The 20,327-nt window shown below is 50.2% G+C and overlaps 2 protein-coding genes across 3 annotated transcripts; both read left to right on the top strand.

The window, feature by feature from the left end:
• Dpf2 (double PHD fingers 2) lies at positions 1–14,492 on the top strand. 2 transcript variants are annotated; one of them, XM_047518988.1, is made up of 12 exons: positions 1–116; positions 3,912–4,072; positions 4,779–4,886; positions 5,196–5,359; positions 6,244–6,336; positions 6,510–6,588; positions 7,099–7,140; positions 8,151–8,288; positions 8,928–9,056; positions 9,205–9,317; positions 10,625–10,706; positions 13,239–14,492. In XM_047518988.1, the coding sequence occupies exons 1-12, from the start codon at positions 85–87 to the stop codon at positions 13,313–13,315; spliced, it is 1,218 nt and encodes a 405-aa protein (XP_047374944.1). In that variant the 5' UTR covers positions 1–84; the 3' UTR covers positions 13,316–14,492. The 2 variants fall into 2 exon arrangements, with proteins under 2 accessions (XP_047374944.1, XP_047374945.1); XM_047518989.1 differs by lacking the exon at positions 7,099–7,140.
• Positions 14,493–16,402: 1,910 nt separating this feature from the next.
• On the top strand, positions 16,403–20,326 carry Tigd3 (tigger transposable element derived 3). The gene is made up of 2 exons (XM_047519288.1): positions 16,403–16,509; positions 17,387–20,326. Exon 2 carries the CDS (start codon positions 17,403–17,405, stop codon positions 18,816–18,818), a length of 1,416 nt encoding a protein of 471 aa, XP_047375244.1. The 5' UTR covers positions 16,403–16,509; positions 17,387–17,402; the 3' UTR covers positions 18,819–20,326.
• The last annotated feature ends 1 nt before the right edge of the window (position 20,327 follows it).

Here is a 20,327-nt window from a genome sequence, read left to right as displayed (position 1 = left end):
GAGGAAACGGTGCCCCGTGCGGTCCCGGCGCCTGCGCGGTGCGGGCTCCGGGGCCTCCCGGCCTGAGGGAGAGGAGCAGGGAAGATGGCGGCTGTGGTAGAGAATGTAGTGAAGCTGTGAGTGGTCGTTTCTTTCTCTCCTAGGCCGGGCGGTCTCGTAAGGGTCCCCAGAGGGACGGTGCGGTAGACAAGACGCAGAGGGGGACATGCCCGGGAAGGCCATGCCGCGACTCCTAGTGGGGAGGGCCACAGGAGACTCCGGAGAAGACGTTGCGCTTCTTTGGAAACTTGTGGAGGCCCTGAGGGGGGCACTCGGGCCCCGCACGGACAGCCTCCCTGCGGGACTGGGCGGCGGGCGCTGCTCGGGGCTCGCGGCCTCCGAGCGTGGCGCCTGGCGGCCTGCGACTCCCGGTCTCGGCCCCTCACCCCGGACGCCTCGGTCGGAAGAGCCGGGAGGCCCCAGCGGCCCCCTCCCCACCGCGGCCCGCGGCGCCCCGAGCCGCCCGCCCTGCCTCTCCTGCGGGGTCGGGTGCAGCCGGCTGTGTGAGGGCAGGGCAGCGGGCACCCAGGATTAAAAATAATTCTTGGGAGGAACTGGTCAGAAGGGAGGAAACTTGAGGGAGTGGGCACTTGCGCCGTCGAAAGCCGGGAACCGGACCGAAGCCGTCCGGGACGACTTAATAATAGGCCACTCGTCCTTAAAGGGGGACATTCCCGGTACCGTCGCCACCGTCGTGCTGGTCGGATTTCGAGCAGTTAGTTACTGATTGTTGGCAACACGGAGACAGGCCTTTTAGCTGCGTCCTGTAAACTAAAGGGGTTTGGGGACTTCTGTATGTTCCAGATTGCTTTCTTCCTGAAGAAGAACTCGTGCGTTTTCAGATGGATCGGTTCATTAATGCCCGGTGGGCAAATGATGCAAGAATAGGACAGTTGAGAGTTGTCTAGCTGTCCAGTCAGGGTTTTGGGTTTGAATGGATGACAGGGTGAGGTTTGGGACCCATACTTGGACTCAGCTTCTTATCTGTCTTTGTCGTAGACTAAGCCCCACTCTCCCAAGGGTCTTTTTTTTTTTTTTTTTTAAAGGTTAAGTTGCTTCTCCCCCCCTGCCTGGAGCCTTTTTCTTCTAGAATGCTTTCCCACTTCCATTAAGCTAAGTGCCTTTTCCTCTTGTGGGTTTTTTTTTTTTAAACTTGCTTTTTGCTCTATCCTGCTCTTTCAACCACCCCTCCCAGCACTATTATCTTTCTGATCTGCCCACTACAGTTTCCCCAGCTCTCTCTTCAGGCTGACATTTCCTCAATTTAGAAATGATGCTGTGGATCTCCCATTTTTATCGTTATCCATCCTGATTCAGATGTTCTTTGTTTCCCTGCCTTTCTCTTTGTTGACTTTCCCCGTCCCATTGTAAGGGGAGGATTTCACACAGTTTTCATGATTGCCAGAAAAGGATCCAGGCTTCTAGGTTTTGAGAGTTATATGTAATGAGGCTCCTCATGTTGAAAGACTTCCTTCAAGAAAATGGGTTGCCAACCCTTTCATGTAGTGTTGTAAGTTACTGGTTGCCCATTTATGTAGAGCATGACTTTTCATGTCTCTTTAAAGAGTTGTCGAGATTGTGAGGGTCACCAGCCACTGACTCCTGAGTACGAATAATGAGAAAACAACTTTCTCCTCAGTTGTAGCTGCAGAGGACTGTGGGCCACAACTAATACCTTTCCCCAGAGAACGTTGACTTCGAGAAGGAGCTTTTATTCCTCTTATACCATTCTTGCCATGGAAAGAGATGCTTTTCTGGCACTTCTCTTGATTATAATGTGACTATAATGTGACTGTTTTCTGACAGTTGAGGTTATGTGTTGAGGTCAGGACTTCTAGCTCGTCTTTTTTGATTTTCATCTTGCCCTGGGAGAAGGAATTTTGTATTTGCAAATTCTGTGTCTTTCCCAAATGAGAGGTCAGAATTGAAAGTCTTTAAGGGGTCTTACTAGAGTAAGATACTAGTGTAAAGTAACTGACTGCTGACTAATTTGGGAACTTTTCAAGTTAGGTAAAAAGATCTAGAGAATTGCGTTAGCTTGAAATTCCTTGCTACCGCAGCTCTAAGTTCATAAGAGCTCTCTCTTTCTCTCTTGTTCTCTTATCAGACTCTCCCTGCAACACACATTAGTATTTCATTCCCAGCCCTCTTACCCAAATGGTTGCTCATCCCACCTTACTTAGAAGAGCTCTGACAGAAGAGCTCCCATCTATTCCCCCAAACCTCCTTGCTCTGATTTCACAGCCTTCAGCCCGTCTGGCCTTTCCTTCCATTTGACTTCCAGTGTCAGTATCAATTCCCATCAGTAGAAACAAAGGAGCTGCTGCACTCAGTCTTGTTTATCCAATTTCCCTGTGTGATGAGGACGTGGCTGCCTCCTAAAGGCGAGCAAATGTGAGCCTGTTTGCTTCTCTGCTTTGCTCTTCAACACAAGATTCATGCCTACCTCAAATTACAGTCATTATAGCACTTCGAATCAAGCCAGGCTATGCTTGGGGTGTTACTGACTCTGTGTGGTGTGTGTCTTTTTCATTTGCTGGGAACAGGCTAAGCTGTGCAGTGCTCTATTGTGGCCACTCAGTGACAGCCCCCTCAGATTCCAGAGCAGGGTTTGTCAGCATAGTTTGAGTTAGAGAGAGTAAGGCCACAGAGCCTTACTCTTTGCAGCTTCTTAAGCCCGGCTCTCTCTCTGTCAGAATCCTGATAATGTTAGAGCTCCTCTGGTCCAACCTTCCCAGTCCATGTAAGAGCAACAGAGGTCCACATGAGTTGGTGAAATATGCATATTCATGTGATGACTTGCAGCCAAGCCAGGTCTTTTTATTCCCAAGTCCAGTCTGATGTGTCCCAGACATCTTCATGGGTAATGGGGACTCTTTGGGAAAGAAATTGCCTCTGCCCTCATTTTGTTAATTTTGTGATTGATTGAATATTGGGCTGGGGATGTGGCTCAATGGTGGAATGTGTGCCTAGTGTGCAGGAGGCCCTGGAAGATTGATTAAATATAACTGTTGCAGTTAGTTTAACCTCCCATTTCCAAAATGCTTGTTAAGCCCTGAAAGACATGGACAAAATTGATTCTTTGTACAGGATTGATTCATTGTATGTGCTTCTTGGAACCACATAGTTCCCGGCAATGTGCAGTTTTCCAGCTTTTTAAAGCACTGAAGGATTTCCCCTTGCTTCAGCTCTCATGTTAAGTCTTAGTGTCCTTGTCAGTAGTGGTGCTCAGTAAAAGCTTCCAGGAACTTCAGGTGTTGAAGGCCTGGAAGCCTGCAAGTTCTTATTCACCTTGGTTACACTAATGGTAGCATCTTGTAACACCTCAGCACCATACCTTGCTTTTATTTAGTTATCATCAAAATTGTGTGATATCAGTACATGATATGTATGGCTAAATAGTAATTCATGGGGTGCATTTTGAAAAGTCCACTGGGCCTTGGTAAATTCACTTCTGCATTTGTAAGATGGGTTAGCATATTCTGCTCAAAGCCATGAGGGTTAAGAAAACTAGGATCTTAGCCCAGGGCTCTTTTGAGAAGCAGAGGAACATTTATTTTCCCCCCTCTCTTTTTTCTTTAGTACTGGAGCTTAAACCCAAGGCTTTACATATGCTAGGCATGTGTTCCACCACCAAGCAACATCCGCCAGCACCTTTTCCACTTTTTGTGGGTTAAGACTTAAGTCTGATTAATTTGTAAAGTGCCTTTCCTGTGATGACTTAGTGAAGGGACTTAGTTCCCACGAAGCGGAGGTGGAGACAAATAGAACTAAAGAGACAGTGTCCCATTCTCCTGAGCCTTCTAGAGAGGCAGTTGCAGGGGAGAGGATGGCTCAGCAACCCGTGTCCTTGTTTTTTATCTTCTGTGCAGCCTTGGGGAGCAGTACTACAAAGATGCCATGGAGCAGTGCCACAATTACAACGCCCGCCTCTGTGCTGAGCGCAGCGTGCGCCTGCCATTCTTGGACTCACAGACTGGAGTAGCCCAGAGCAACTGTTACATCTGGATGGAAAAGCGACACCGGGGTCCAGGTGAGGGTGCAGATTCAGGGGAAGAGGACTCAGGAATGCAAGGAGGAAGAATCTCCTTCCTCTTATGGAATAGTTGAAGGTTCCCACACTGTTTCCCACCTGTATGAATATGGGCTTCCCATGATTAGAAACCAGGGATGATGAAGCAGATGGGTTTGTACCAGCACCTTTGTTTTCTGCACTGCCAAGGCCATTATTGGGCTTCTGGAGAATAATGTGTTAGCCAAGCCCCTAAGCTCTTTTTATTTTAATACTGGGGATTGAACCCAAGGTACTTAATCCCTGATCCACATCCCCAGCCCCCTTTTTTCAGAGTCTTGCTGAATTGCTTAGGACCTTGCTGAGTTGCTGAGGCTGACCTCGAATTTATAATCCCCTGCCTCAGGCTCCTGAGCTGCTGGGATTATAGGCATGCACCACCACACCCAGCTCAAATCTTTCTTTTTTCCCCCCTGAATATCCTGTCAACCCTGGCCTCTCATTGTTAGTTTTTCTCCCTTGAAAAGTCAAGGGAGCCTACTCATTTAGAAAGTGTTTGGTGTCAGGGCTGGGGAGATAACTCAGTTGGTAGAGTGCTTGCAAGGCCCTAGGTTCGATCCCTGGTACCACAAAAAAAAAAAAAAAAGAAAAGAAAAGAAAAGAAAAGAAAGTGTTTGGTGTCATTTTCTAGGACTGAGTTAGGGCATAACTTTTCTTCTTTCTACAGGTTTGGCTTCTGGTCAGCTGTACTCCTACCCTGCCCGGCGCTGGCGGAAAAAGCGGAGAGCCCACCCGCCTGAAGATCCCCGGCTTTCCTTCCCATCTATTAAACCAGGTAAGAGATACCTTCCCTGAGTAGGGGCATGGCTTGCTGCATGGCAAGAGGCCTGCTAATCAGCTGTCACTACCAGGCTAGATCATGCAGATGCTAAAATGAACTTAGGTATGATTATTTCCTTCAGAGAATTTAGTCTAGTAGTAGAGATAGGGAAACATCTAAGCTGCAGGCCACATGAACTAGGGTTTCTTGATTCCTAGGCAGCTAGAGAAGAGAAGACAGCAGGTGTCCTTTTTTTGATCCTGGCACTGTGTAGACTCAGAACTTCACCCTTCTGAACTATATTTCATCCTGAACATGTTTCAGACACAGACCAGACCTTGAAGAAGGAGGGGCTCATCTCTCAGGATGGCAGCAGTTTAGAAGCACTATTGCGCACTGACCCCCTGGAGAAGCGAGGCGCTCCAGATCCCCGAGTTGATGATGACAGCCTGGGCGAGTTTCCTGTGACCAACAGTCGAGCACGGAAGGTATGAAATTTCCTTATGTCTAGGAAGCTTTGAAGAAGGCCAGCCTCCTCTTCATGGGAAAGGAAGTACCTAGTTAGCAGAACTGAAACAGATCAGTGGGAGAGTTTGTCCAGCACATATGAGGTCCCAGCACTGTAAAAACAAAGCAGAAGCTGAGGCAGCCCCTTCAGTTCTGTTTCTGTACTGAATGGATTCTCTGATGCTGTCTTGACTTTCTACTCCTTTGCTTTTCAGTATGGATTCTCGCTCATTCATCCTTTTTTTTGGTACTGGGGATTGAACCCAGGGCCTGGTGCATGCAAGGCAAGCATTCTGCCAACTGAGCTATTTCCCCAACCCTACTCATTCATTCTCTTTTGCACAAAAGTTTCTATCACAAAGTTTTTTGGCATAAGAAGACCTAAAGATAATGCCAGGCACTCCCCCCTTTAACCCTGTACAGCTTTATGAGGTAGGTCTTGTAATCCCCATTTTGTGGGCAGGAATGCTAAAGCAGAGTTATTTTAAATTTTTCCACAAAATCATGCAAGTAAGCAACAAAGCTCTCATTTAAACAAGTTTGCCAGAAAGGTTCTACCAACAGTGTTCTCCCATGGTGGCCAATCAGAGATAGGCATGGCAGGAACGCTTTCTGGAGCATGGCATTTGGGCACTCAGAGATGGTGGGAAAAGCGTTCTGGGTAAGGGAACAACATGAAGCAGCACAGAGGAAGGAAAACATTGAAGGGAACAGGAGTGCAATTGTCGCGGGGGGATGAGGCCAATATGAGTGGGACCAGGTCACAGGGGAGGTTTTGGGCAAGGCTGTGAGTGGCCAGTCCTGTGGCGAGGTAGCTTTAGGATCCATGCTGTTTCTGCTCACTCTAATCCTCTTGTACACTCAGCGGATCCTAGAACCAGATGACTTCCTGGATGACCTTGATGATGAGGACTATGAAGAAGACACTCCCAAACGTCGGGGCAAGGGGAAGTCCAAGGTGAGGGACCAGTGTGCTGCCTGCAACTTGGGGCACTGTGGCCCCAGGAAGTCTAGATTTTATTTCTTGTTGCCCTTTTCCTTTTTAAGGGAGATTTGCAGCCACTCACAGGAGAGGTTTAACTTTACAGCTCAGATACCTTAGCAAGGCCATCATTTTGCTTTTTTTGGCAGGGTAAGGGTGTGAGCAGTGCCCGGAAGAAGCTGGATGCTTCCATCCTGGAGGACCGGGACAAGCCGTATGCCTGTGACAGTGAGTGCCTCATGAGTGGGTGGATAGTCCTTGCCCTGGACTCAGCTCCTGCTCTGGATGTCAGAGGAGGGAGGGTTATGTTCTTGCTTTGAGTAGTAAAACAAGCCTGGGCTCTCGTCCTGCCTGCTGACTGGTTCCCCCCAAAACCCCAGGGAGGCCTGGGCCTCTGCTCTACAATGGGTGGGACCTGCATGCTCTGGGAGATATTTCTGCTGTCCCCTGGGACAGGGGAGTGGGGAGGGCTCCAGCATACAGGGTTGACCTCTCAGTGGGCAGCATCCAGGTCTGCTGGCCCATCAGGCCAGGGTGCAGGGGGCTGGCCCTGAGGTCTTCAGTGTCTGTTCTCTTTCCCTTTGCTTTGGCTCGCCCCACTTCGTGCCTCCATCCTGGAGCACCATCGCCGCTGGGGTTCTCTCTCGCTTGCTCCGCTTTCCTGCTCCTGCTGCTGCTGCCGCCCCGTCTCAAGTGTGTCAAGGCCTCCTTCTCATGACTTTTCTTTCTGTCTTTCAGATAGTTTCAAACAAAAGCATACCTCGAAAGCGCCCCAGAGAGGTAGCTCTCTCAACTTTTCAGACTTTTGGTTTTCCTATCCCTTTTTCCCTCCTCCCTTGTTCCTTCTGTCTTTCTCATCTCCTGTGATGCTAGTTTTGAAATGTCTGGAATGGCATGGGGTCAGGAACCGTGGAACTGCAGTTGTGCTCCACTCCTCAGTGTTCTGGAAACTGCCTTTACCACTGCTTGTCACCCACAGACTTACTCTTAGGGCCCCTGGGCCTAGTGCATGGGGTAGCTTCAAAAGCATTTAAGGAACCCATTACAGAGAGATCTGTGTGTTCCCCCCTCCCCAACAGGTGCTTGGTGGTCAGCTCATGTTCCCACCATCCCCCCACCTCCTCTCCCATCCTCTTCATTCCTTCCTTCTGGCCCTCTTACCCTTCTTGGTGTCACTGCTCAAGATTATAAGTTGCCTTGTGGGGATCTGCTTTCCTTGCTAGTTGGAAGGGATGGATAGGGCACTGATTGGGAGTGTGTTTCAATATGTTTAGGGACTAGCTGCCCTAGCCGGCTTAGTTGGTAGGTTGTCCCCAAAATTCCTACCCCCAGTCCTTTGTTCATTCAGCAGGTGTGGCTCGATGGTACACATGGATAGCTTGAACCTCCCACACTTACTGAGGAGTGAGAGTTTGAAGTCTCTTCCTTGCTTTTCCCCTTTCTATCATAGTGCAAGACCATAGATACTTTTCTTCCCTTTCCTGACTTGGACCTTCCCAGACTGTTACTATTCCCAGGACAAGTAGCAGTGCAGTAAGGGCTGAACCCCCCAAAAAGCCAACATGGAAGAGTAGTGGTGACCATGGGGTTGGATTTTAGTGAAGGAGAAGAGTCCCAGAAGTTTTGGAGCTCCAGGGCCTGCTGTTCCTGACTATAAAGGGAGGGGGCTACTGTCAGGGTTTGCCCCAGAACAGAGCTGCTGGTGCAGGGATGGTTGCCCTCTGCCTCAGGAGTGGGGATGTGGCACCCTGTATCCTAACGCCTTTCCCTGTAACCTTCCTCCCACTTAGTTTGTGGAAAACGTTACAAGAACCGACCCGGCCTCAGTTACCACTACGCCCACTCCCACCTGGCTGAGGAGGAGGGTGAGGACAAGGAAGACTCCCAGCCACCCACCCCTGTTTCCCAGCGGTCTGAAGAGCAGAAATGTAAGCTGAGGTGTCAGAGGAGGTGGGCAAGTGGGAAGGGGAAGACTCCTTATGAATGCTCCTCCTTGGGGGAATGCTGAGCAGCCTAGGAACCCTCAAAAGCATCATCAGAATTCTCTCTGGCCAAGTGTGGTGGCACATACCTGTAATCCTAGCAGCCCAGGAAGCTGAGGCAGGAGGATCAAGAGTTTAAAGCCAGCCTCAGCAACTTAGTGAGGCCCTGGGCAACTTAGCAAGACCCTGTCTCAAAACAAAATATAAAAAATGGGCTGGGGGCTGGGGAGATAGCTTAATTGGTAGAGCGCTCACCTCGCAAGCACTAAGGCCCTGAGTTCAATCCCCAGCACTGCAAAAAAAAAAAAAAAAAAAAAAAAGGGCTGGGAATGTGGCTCAGTGATTAAGTGCCTCTGGGTTTAATCCCCAGTACCAAAAAATAATTTCTCTCTCTCCCTCTCCCCCTCTCCCCCTCTCCCCCTCTCCCCCTCTCCCCCTTTCCCCCTCTCCCCCTCTCCCCCTTTCCCCCTCTCCCCCTCTCCCCCTCTCCCCCTCTCCCCCTTTCCCCCTCTCCCCCTCTCCCCCTCTCCCCCTCTCTCCCTCTCTCCCCACTCCCCCAACTCCCCATCACCACCCCCCCTCCAGCCAAGAAAGGTCCTGATGGATTGGCCTTGCCCAACAACTACTGCGACTTCTGCCTAGGGGACTCAAAGATCAATAAGAAGACAGGACAACCTGAGGAGCTGGTGTCCTGTTCTGACTGTGGCCGCTCAGGTACCTTCACTACCAAGGAGAGGGCTGCCACAGCGCCCATTCCCTGGGAGCTCTTGGCCTGCTGACTTCCGGCACTGTCGCAGTCAAGCAGCTCACCTCGCTTCTCCCCACATTTCTGGCCACCTGTTTCACTCACCTCCTCCCACAGGGCATCCGTCTTGCCTCCAGTTCACCCCAGTGATGATGGCGGCTGTGAAGACCTACCGCTGGCAGTGCATCGAGTGCAAGTGCTGCAACCTCTGTGGCACCTCCGAGAATGACGTGCGTGTCCCACCTGCCCCAGGGTGGCTCCTCCCAGGCCTCCGCTGCTCTCCCCACAGTTCCCTACAAAACGAGCTTTCGTTTCAAAGGAGCAAGATCCCTCCCACAGCCCCTCCCCAGCAACCCCATGGAACTTGGATTTGTCGGCAAATTCAAGTTTCTTGAGCTCCAGCTTTAGGTCAGACATTGTTCTAGGCTCCGAGGATACTAAACAAGACAGACAAGATCCCTGCTTTCATGGAATTTGTGTGCTTGTGGGAACAGCAATAAGCAAGGAGATGAGAGCTTTTTATGATGTGCCTTGAAGAAAACGAAACCAGTGATGTGCTGGCGAGTAACTGGATACTGATTTAGATTTATAGTCAGAGATGACTTTTCTGAGGGGGTGAGGTTGGTGTTGAAATTTGGATGATACCAAGGAGCCAGTCCAAGAAGTTTTGGAGGTAGATCATTTTCTTTTTTTCTTTTTTCTTTTGTTTTTTGTTTGCTTTTTTATGTGTGTGTGTTTTTAGTACTGAAGATTGAACCCAGGGGCACCTTACCACTGAGCTACATCCCTAGCCCTTTTTTATTTTGACATGGGCTCACTAAGTTGTCGAGGCTGGTCTTGAACTTGTGATCCTCCTGAGTTGCTAGGATTATTCATGTGCATCAATGAACCTGGCAGGAGTTAGAGCATTTTCAAGAAAGAAGCAGTCAGTATGGAAGCGTTCAGTCTGACAGGCTGGGTGTATCCAGAAGGCTGGTGTGGCTGACTGGAACCTTCCTATGCAGGGGAGAGCATGAGAGTAGATCAGAGAAGTAGGCACTGCCAGACCGTGGGTCCTGGGGTTCTTTTGGGGGGTGGTGGGGATATCCTGGAGATTGAACCCAGGGCCCCTCATACTGCTAAGCATGTGCTCTACTACTGAGCGTTCAGGGCCCTGGACCTCTTGTTCTAATTCAAATACAGTATAATGTTGTTAAAGTCTTTTAATTAGGAATGTATACTCCGTTTTACATTTTAAAAAGATAATTTTGGGTTATTCATGGAGAAGAGATTTTATGGGAAGGGTGGGATGCCATTTGATCAGTTAGAAACTGGTAGGATCCAAGTGAGGGGTGGAGATAAACAGCAGTAGTTTCCTGCCCAGAGATTTGCACATATGTTCCTTACCTGCCACTTGTCCCTGTCAGAAGTAGCAGTGTTCTCAGAAACCCTCTTCCTGTCCCTCCCTCTCCCCTCCCCTTACTCCCCTCCCTCCCTGGGCCTTACTAAGGCACATAAATCATTGAGTCCCCTTCCTCTTCTTTATTGTCTTCTGTAGGACCAGCTGCTCTTCTGTGATGACTGTGACCGTGGCTACCATATGTACTGTCTGACCCCATCCATGTCTGAGCCTCCTGAAGGTAGGTGGCAAGATCTTTTTATTTAAAAAGTTATTTTGTTAGTAACTTAGAAAATCACCTATACAGTAAATACTGAACTCTGTGTTCTTTATATTATCAGGGTTTTTTGTTTATTTTTGTTGTGTTTTTGATTTTTTTTTTTTTTTTGGGTGGTGTTGGAGATTGAACCCAGGGCCTTGTGCATGCTAGGCAAACACTCTACCAACTGAACTGGATCCCCAGCCTCTATATTATCTGTTATTTATTCTTGCAGGTTAATAAATAAGACACCTTGCCTTAGCTCAGTTCAGGATTCTTTCCTAGCATTTCAGCCTGAATCGTTTAATGTTTACACATTATCATTGATTATATTTACAAACAACAACCTATGAGAAAACAACTCTGGGTGAGCAGAAAACAGTCACCCAAAAGGGGAGCTCGGTCTTTCAGCCAGTCCAGAAACTGAGTTGGTTTGTCCAACGTGAAGCTTCTCTTTCATCTCTCTGAACTTGACAGATTTGAGTGTTTGCTTCCTCTCTGCCTCTTCAGTAGTTTACTTTAATAATGCTCCAAGTTTAATGTTTAATAATGTTTAGAGTTTATGGAAACTCCTCATTGAAACCAGTAGTGGCCCTAAGAAGCAGCTACTTCTCCACAAGTCCCCCTCCAGCAGGATTTCTGTGCCTAGACCCCCTCCTATGTAGAAATTCAGAAGCTTACTGAGGAAGACACTAACGTGCAGTAGCTGCACTGTGCACAGAGAATGTGGGCCAGCATCTAGGTAATAGAATTGGTTCACTGTGTGCTGAAAGCTAACTTACAATTTAAGTCAAACTGCTGTCACCTTATAGAAAACGAGGCCACTAACAAAGACTGAGTTCTCACTCAGCTACTGCCATGCCCAGTTTATACGTTAGCTTGGAAGAAGTAATGTTTTGTACCCATCAAATAGCATCTTACAGATGAAATCTGTGTTAACTCCAGAACGACTTTCCCATTGGTGTCCTGTCTGACACCAGGTAAGTGGATAGCTGCAGCTAAGTGTCCTCTGGAGTGTCAAGGCCACCGAGTGGCAACCCCTGAAAGTCACTAGATGGTCTCAGAACCTAGGTCAGGGTTGGCAAACTGGTCCATAGACCAAATCCAGCTGCAGTTTTTTTGTATAGCTTGCAAACCAAGAATGGTTTTGACATTTAAAAAAAAAAAAAAATTTTTTTTTTTTTTTTTTTTTTGTAATTATAGTTGGACAGCATGCCTTTATTTATTTATTCGTTTCTTATGTGGTATTGAGGATTGAGTTCAGTGTCTCACACAGGCTAGGCAAGCACTCTGCCACTGAGGCACAACCCCAGCCCCTAGTTTTTACATTTTTAAAGAGAATTTCTAAAAGAAGAGGAAGATTCAAGTGTAACTGTGTGGCTTACAAAACTTAAAATAACTAATATTTTGGCTCTTTATAGAAAAGCTTACCAACCCCTGCTCACTGACCTTGGGGTTATAAAGGACCTTCCTCTTTTTTTTTTAAGTCACATATCTCTGAAGAGTTAATAAAAACTGTGGATTCTTTCTCCCAGAATAATGTCCAAAGTCACATGTACAATTATGCTTAGAATTTTAAAAAATTAAGGGCTAATTTTTGTCCCTCTCTTAAAAAAAAAAAAAAAAGAAAGAATTCAGTCATAGTAAATGTTAATAACAAGATCTGAGCCATTTATTTTTCTTGCAAGTGACAATTATCTCCTATTTTTCTGTGAACTTAGTCTTGGGTCTTAATGGTTGAATTATCAGAGATCAGAGTTCACCCCGTTTTCACAAAAAGCTGCCTTTTGTTTGTTTTTGTTTTTGTAGTATTGGGGATTGAACTCAGGGCCTTGCATGTGCCAGGCAAGTGATCTACCATTGAGCTATATCCCAGCTCTTTTTATTTTTTATTTTGAGACACGGTCTTGCTGAGTTGCCCAGGCTGGCTTTGAAATTGTGATCCTCCTCCTTCAGCCTCCCAAGTAGCTAGAATTGCAGTGTGCACTACCACACCTGACAGAATTGTTTGTTTGTTTTTACCACGGAGCCACATCCCCAAATTTTTTATTTATGTATGTATTTATTGAGACAGGGTCTTGCTAAGTTGCTGAGAACTTCAGCCTCCTGAGTTGCTGGGATTACAGGCATGTGCAGTCGCGCCAGACTCTGAGGCCTCTTTGCATTACCTTTGTTCTTCCTTGGGGCCATGAATACCATGTCTGACTCTTCTGTAATAATACAGCTAAAACTGGGGCACTTTAAAAACTTGTCTCTGCCAAGGCCCTCCTGCAAGTCCCAGGGCATCTGATTTAACAGGGCCAAGAGGTGCTGGGCATCTTTATTTCATCCTACAACTGATTGCTGCTTTCATCTTCATGAAGAATGGTTTTTCATGGTATTAAAGACCAAGAAGGTGACCATGAAACTGCTGCTGCAGAATTTCTCTCATCCTGCTTGGATGTGTAAAGAGTGGAAGGACAGCAGATAGGGGTGGTGTAGGGCCCACCCTGACCTCATTGTGCTTCTCTGCAGGAAGTTGGAGCTGCCATCTCTGTCTGGACCTGTTGAAGGAGAAAGCTTCCATCTACCAGAACCAGAACTCCTCCTGATGTGCCACCCCCAGCTCCCCCACATATCTAAGGCTGTTTCTCTCCTCCACCTTGTTTTTTCATACCTTTCCCTTCCTCCTCTCTTTCACAAGTCCAGAACCTGGGGTGGTCATGCCAACCTGCCTTTGGCAGCAGCAAGCAGAGGTGGCAGCTCTGACCACCTCTGGCCCCAGGCCCTCAGGGAGAAAGGAGCAGCACGCTGTCCCGAGGCGGACCTGTGGGCCCAGCTTCTCTTTGCTCTCCATGAAGTGCATTCACTCTGCTTGCCTTGGGCCCAGGCCTTGGTGATCACAGGGTTCAAACCGTATCCTCCGAGAAAGAGTGGGAGAGCAGCTCACTTCTCTCTGCCCAGCTTCTGCTCTGGTCTCCAGGGTTTCCTCCCCAGAGGTGAACTAGGCCGGGCCTGCTCGATGAGAGCAGCTGGGAGTGAGCAAGCTGAGCCTGCACACCAGGAGCCTTCCATGCCCTTTGTGCTGCTTAGCTTTGCCTCCTCCCTCCAGGGCGACCCTTTGTCCTGCTACCAGGGGTCTTTTGCCTAGCCAGTATGCTCTTGGTCATCCTCCTGGCTTTGCCGTATCCTGCCCCACCCCACCCAGGGGAGTAGCAGCTCCACCTGTCCTTCTTGTGCTTGCCTGGCTCACTTACCAGTGCTCTCTGGAGACCCAAGCATTCCCCACCCTCAGAACCTCCTGTCTTCTGCCTCCCTCCTTGTTCCTTTTGCTTTTGTGGGGAGAAGGGACACATCAGGGGGCCAGGCCAGCAGTTTGGGGGCCACAAGGAGACGTTGGATAATGTGCCTGTTTTTTAACTCGACAAAAAAGCCTACCTCCAGAATCCCCTTTTTGTTCTTCCTGGACCTGGGCATTGAGCTTCCTGCCCTTTACTGAATTGGAAGCTTCTGCCTCCTGCCTGTGTATCCTGGCAAAGATGTCCCCTTCTTCCCTTGCACGCTCGCTAGCAGCTGGTAAGGTCTTCATGCCCTGATTCCTTGGTTTTCTGCTTAGTGGCGCTGACATTAAGTAGGAGAGGGATGGTCCATGCCAGGACACCCTGGAATGGCTTTCCCTTTGCTCGTGGGCAGGCCCTAACTCACTGTCGCTTTGGAGTTGTGTCTTTTCCCCCCTTTCTTTAGTTCCTGTATTCTAAACATTAGTAAAAATAAACATTTTTACACAGAGCCCTCTGCTGGATGGTTTATCTCCTAACTCCTGATTAAGAAGGCCATGCCATCTAAAACTTTCTTCTTTCAGACAGTGTTTTGTTGTTGTTGTTGTTGTTGTTTTTTACCACTTTGAAATATAGCTTTTTTCCCCCCAAAATCAAAACTTTTGTTGAACCCAGTACCTAAGCCCATAAAAAATTAGTTATTTTGCTAGCTTTAATTTGTTATGTAAATTCAAGTTTATAACAATTTCTTATAAAGAACAATGAAGCTGTTTTGGTCAATACAAAATTTGGGTCAAAGTAACTTTAGCATCCTGTTTATTTCTGTGCTTTGGTTGGTTGGGAATATTCTGCTAGAATTGGATAGACGTGGTGACAGGTTTATAATAGTTTACCTTGAAATCTCACTTAAAATGGATCCAGAAGCTTGATTATTACATAAATATAAATGACAGTCACAGGAAACAAATGACATCACCATGGGGCACATAAAAAACTTTTGCACAAATAATGAGGGCAACCTCCATCAGAGGGGCTTCAGTGTTGGTCTCAGCCCTGCCTGTCTCTCATGTTGCTTCCTACAGTGCTCCTGGGGCAAGAACTGTCGGCAGTGCGGTTCTGCCAGCTCTGCAGTCTTTCCCAGGTTACAAAATGGGTCCCTTGAGCCAAAGTAAACATTTTGATGCTATGTAGAGGCTCTTGTTATGTCTCACTCCAGTGTGTGTTGAAGTTTTAAATTTTGCTTGTGGTGCTGGGGATCAAATTCAGGACCATGCAAACCGTAGGCAGGCAAGCACTCTACCACTGAGCCACACCCCAGCCTTTAAATATTTATTTTAAAGAAAGATCTCATTTATATGTCCTATGGAGTCTCCTTTGTTTTGTTTTGTTTGTGGAACATCCTGAAAGTTGTCTTTTGGAAGACTGAGCTCTGGACTGTTCTATTACACCCTATTAGTAAATAGGGGTGTTCTGGACTGGGTTGTGACTCGGAGTACATCCTCAAGCGTTTACACTAAGTAGGCCGGGAGCGGAGGGAGTGGGGCCACCATCCTTGGCGCCTGAGTGAGGGCCAGAAAAGAAAGGTGAAAATGAGAACACTGAAGCTGGCATGAGGGAACGGGAGAAGGGTTTGCAGGAGATAGGACTTGGAGCACCTGGTGGAATGCAGGGGGATGGAAACCTGTAAGAAAGGAAGGCGGGGAGGGGTAAGCTGGGGCTGCAAGTAAAATGTCCACGTTTTTAGTTCAGGTCTGAAGGCTAGCAAGGAAAGAAATATGAAATCTTGAGTTTAGGAACTTGAGTCTTGCCAAGAGGTACCAAAACTAACAAAAACGAGTCCTTACTTGCCCTAAATCTGAACTGGTTCCAGGCAAATTAGTGTTCGGTAGCCGAATTGTTAAACGTGAGTTCAGCGCTGTCCATGGTAACTAGCTTTTGTGTAGCTTAAAGCTCGCGTCCATTTTCTCCTTTCCTCATTTTTCCAAAACAACTCCGTGAGGGTCATTAGCCCCATCTAGTAGACGGAGGAGCCGGGGTTGCCTAAGGTCATGACCAGGAAGGTCTTGGGACGCACGACTGCCCGAGGGCTCATCAAGTCCCAGGGCCGGGTCCCGCGCTGGTAGGGCCAGGGGAATCCCGCCGGGTCCTGGCTCCGCCCCCCCGCCCCTTACTCTGGAAGCCCCGCCCTCAGAGGGCCCGACGAACCGCCACTTCCGCGGCCTCCAATGAGGCATGGTTGGGGGCGGGGCGGGGCGCCGCTGGGGGCCAATCTGATTGGACGGGGGCGGGGCCACGGCGGGTGGGAGCCCAGGAGCCGCACCGCGGTCTTCCCAGCCGGGAGAGAGCCCGGCGCGGGCGGCGCGCACGGGGCCCTGCTGTGCGCGCGCCCGCCGCCCGCGCAGCCCCTCAGCCCGCTCCGCCCTCGGGGTCGTGGTGCCAGTCCTTCCCCTGCTGTGCAGTCGCCGCCCGGACAGGGACTGGGGAGCCGGGTTGGGGCAGAGGCGCGAGCCACGAGACTAGCGCCTGAGGTGGGTGCGGGAGGCCCGGCGGGCGGGCGGGGGCGGGTCGGCGCCCGGATCTGCGCCTGGGTCTGTCCTGCCGACCGACTCTGGATCGAGGTGGGGAGAGGCCGGCCAGGGCACAGAGCCCGGCTTCCGGCCTGCCTGGATCTCAGGAGCTGGTTCCCGCTCCCTAGTACCCGTCGCAGGCCACCACCCTCCCCTTGGTGGACACCCCGCCCCTCTCGCCGCCTGCAACCTCCTCACCCCTCTCGCCCTTTGTCGCCTGTGCACCTGCACGCTCGCTCTGCCCTCTCACTTGTCCTCCAGGTTGGACCCTCCCCAAGTCTTGCCCTTCTGCTTGCCCCCCACCCACCCAGCACCAAATTAGACTCGCCCCAGTTTGTTCCCTAGACCCATCTTTCCCCCTTTGTCGTCTGTACACCTGTCCATCTAAACTCTGTTCATTCACCCCACTACCCTGCCCCCTAACAATATCTGAATCCCGCCCAGGCCATCGACCTCATCTCCCTCTCAGGGTCCCCACCACCACACCCTGATTGTCCCCTACACCTGCCCCAGCCTCAGGCCCTCTCCAATCCACACTCCTTTGTTGTCTCTGCAGCTGTCCCTGGACTCTATTCATCCTTCTCCCCCAGTGATGCCAAACCCCAGCCCGGGCTCTCCTCTCCCTCTGACCAGAGATGCCCCCTCCCAGCTCTGTTCTGGCACTCCTCTGGATAGGGTCCAGCCCACTCCTTACTCTGCCTGGTCATTTCCCTCCTCTTTCAGCTGGTCGGGCCTCTCTTGGTCTCCGTACTCTAACCCGTGCCCTGTCCTCATGTACCCTTTCTTCCTTCCTGTACTCCTCTCCCATCCCACTATTCCTTATCTCCTCTCTCTACAGGTGCCCTGGAGGAGCCATGGAATTGAACAGCAAGAAGAAACTCCATGCCCTGTCCCTGGCCGAGAAGATCCAGGTCCTGGAACTCCTGGATGAGTCTAAGATGTCCCAGTCAGAGGTAGCTCGGCGTTTCCAGGTCTCCCAGCCACAAATCTCACGCATCTGCAAGAATAAGGAGAAGCTGCTGGCAGACTGGTGCAGTGGTACAGCCAACAGGGAACGCAAGCGCAAACGGGAGTCCAAATACAGTGGGATCGATGAGGCTCTGCTCTGCTGGTACCACATCGCCCGGGCCAAGGCCTGGGACGTGACAGGACCCATGCTTCTCCACAAAGCCAAGGAATTGGCAGATATCATGGGCCAGGATTTCGTGCCCAGCATTGGCTGGCTGGTCCGCTGGAAACGCCGAAACAATGTAGGCTTTGGGGCTCGCCATGTCCTTGCCCCTCCATTCCCTCCCGAACCACCTCCCCCAGGGCTCACATCTCAGGCCCAGCCGCCTCTTTCCCTTAAAGACTTCTCCCCAGAGGACATTTTTGGTTGTGCCGAAGTGCCCTTGCTGTATCGGGCAGTGCCTGGCAGAGCAGCTGCCTATGATCAGGTGCAGGTACTGCTGTGTGCCAACAGCAGTGGCACGGAGAAGCGGCGGGTATTGGTTGGCGGGCTCCCCACCGCTCCAAGATGCTTCTTTGGGGTCAGCAGTGAAGCGCTGCCTGCCTCCTACTACCCTGACCCAGGCATCCCCTGGTCAAAATGGTTGACGCAGTTTGACCAGGACATGAGGCAGCAGGGCCGACAGGTAGCCTTGCTGCTGGCTGCCCGAGTGGTGGAGGAGATGGCCGGCCTGCCTGGGTTCCACCACGTGAGGCTCCTGCCTCTGTCCGCCTCCAGCACCACACCTTCCCTGCCTGGCTCTGTAGTCTGGGCCTTTAAGGCCCACTACCGACACCGACTGCTGGGCAAGCTGGCTGCTGTCCAGAACGAGAAGGATGGCACCTCGCTGGCGGAGGCGGGGGCCGGCATCACGGTGCTGGACGCTCTGCACATGGTGGCCGCTGCCTGGGCCAAGGTGCCTCCTCAGCTCATCTTAAGCAGCTTCATTCAGGAAGGGCTTGCTCCTGGTAAAATGCCCCCATTCCCAGACAAAGACTCTGAGATGCCACCGGTCCCCAGGGGACTGAGCCGGGAAGAGTTTTCCCACTTCGTGGACCTGGAAGGCAAGGAGCCAGGGCCTGGAGTATGCAAAGAAGAGAGGGGCACTGATGGCGAGGAGGCGGGCAGGGAGGACGGCTTCGAGCCCTTGCCCACCAAGGCTGATGCCCTGAGGGCCCTGGGCACCTTGAGGAGGTGGTTTGAGTGCAACGGCACCTCCCCGGAGCTCTTTGAAAAGTTCTACGACTGCGAGGCCGAGGTGGAGCGACTCTGCTGCCTGTGAGGCGCGGGCCCCACCAGAGCCCTTCTGCACTGTTTCCCATGGAAACGCCTCTCCAGAAGGCAGATCGGCTCTTTCCTGTGGAAATACAGTGTGTGGAAGAGAGGAATTGGGACTCCAGGTCTAAGTTCAGAGCCAAAGGGCTCAAGCCTGAGAAGAGGCTCCACAGGTGGGGCCTGGAGGTTGGGAGTCTGGGCTATGTAGTTTCCAAACCCTGTAGAATGTTCTAGAGCCTTGGGAAGGAGTTTGGGGAAGCTGAGACTTGGCAAGGTAGGACTTGGGCTTCATAGACAGTGGCTCCATCCCTTGAACACTGTGTTAAAACAGTTCTGCTTCGGGAATAAAGTTTTTAACTAGAAAGAGGCCAGGGTGTGATTGTTATCGGAGGAGGATAAAATCTTTCAATTCAAATTTGAAAGACCAACTGCTGACAGTTGCCCCGGTGCAGCTGTGGGTGACTAGTTGGGCTCCTCCTCCCAGAGTTCCAGCATCCAGGACTCTCAGGTGTGGACACTCCTCCTGGCCCATCCTGGTAAGAAGTGAGGCTTGAGGACAGACAAATCTAGAGGATGGTCCCTGACATTCTACAGCTTTGATCGCTTTAATCTCAGATTTTGTGTGTTTGGGGTGGGGGTGGGAGGTAGGCCAGGGATGCAAAAAGGAGACAGAACTTAAAATAATCATTTATTCATTCATTTTGGTATTCATTTGTTCATTTCACAACATCTCTTCAGCAAGGCCTCCTATGTGACAAGATTGCAGAGTGGAGTCACAAAGCCTTGTGCAAAGTGCTGTGGAGACTCTTGGCAGTGGTGAGCTTCGAGCTACACCTGGAGGGGCAGACAGGAATGGGGAGGACGCTCCAGGTCAAGGGACAGCAGGCACAGAAGCCAACTGGGAGTGAGGGAGCACATCAGAATGTGGAATGCATGGGAAATCGGGGTTCCAGGAGCCCCCAGGTAAACTGGGGCTCCAGTAGCAGAGCGACTAGCAACCCTGTCCTAGTGGGAGATGTAGAGGCTGCACATGGGTGTTTGCCTGTGGCTTTCATGGGACACTTCACCTGGCGGACTGCCTAATGCCTACTTTCTGACCGGTAACCAGGTGTCACTTACATGGGAAATTTGTTTATCCTGGCAGAAGCCCTGTGGCTCTTGTCTCACCTATGCCCATTCATGCCTGCCTGGTTAGAGCTCTGGCACTGCAAGCCAGATCTTGTGTGCTCCCCAGTGTCCTGGGGGGAAATCCGCCTGAAACCATCATGGTTCATCAGGTACAGAATTCAGGTGCAAATTCAATACACGCCACAAGAGGAAACGGGTTCAAAGGTTTATTATTTACAGATGCTGGGCAGGGAAGGCAGTGAGTAGGAGGTCACTTCTCTGTCCCAACATCACTTGAGGCAGGAATGAAGAGACAGGCACAGTGGGAGGGGAGCCACTAGCGTATACAATGGGTCACTTTATTTTTTATTTTTGGTAAGAGATGTGGTCTCTGGGTGTGGTGGCTCAT

This window comes from Sciurus carolinensis, chromosome 11 (assembly GCF_902686445.1).
Source record: "Sciurus carolinensis chromosome 11, mSciCar1.2, whole genome shotgun sequence".
Lineage (NCBI taxonomy): Eukaryota > Metazoa > Chordata > Mammalia > Rodentia > Sciuridae > Sciurus > Sciurus carolinensis.
The sequence above is the reverse complement of the archived record's forward strand: the minus strand, read 5'-3'. Positions and strand labels throughout refer to the sequence as shown.

Coding starts and splice junctions, on each gene's coding strand:
- Dpf2 (XM_047518988.1), top strand. CDS start 85: ATGGCGGCTGTGGTAGAGAATGTAGTGAAGCT. Junction 5,360..6,243: donor CCAACAGTCGAGCACGGAAG/GTATGAAATTTC, acceptor TTGTACACTCAG/CGGATCCTAGAACCAGATGA. Junction 6,337..6,509: donor GGGGCAAGGGGAAGTCCAAG/GTGAGGGACCAG, acceptor TTTTTTTGGCAG/GGTAAGGGTGTGAGCAGTGC.
- Tigd3 (XM_047519288.1), top strand. CDS start 17,403: ATGGAATTGAACAGCAAGAAGAAACTCCATGCCCTGTCCCTGGCCGAG.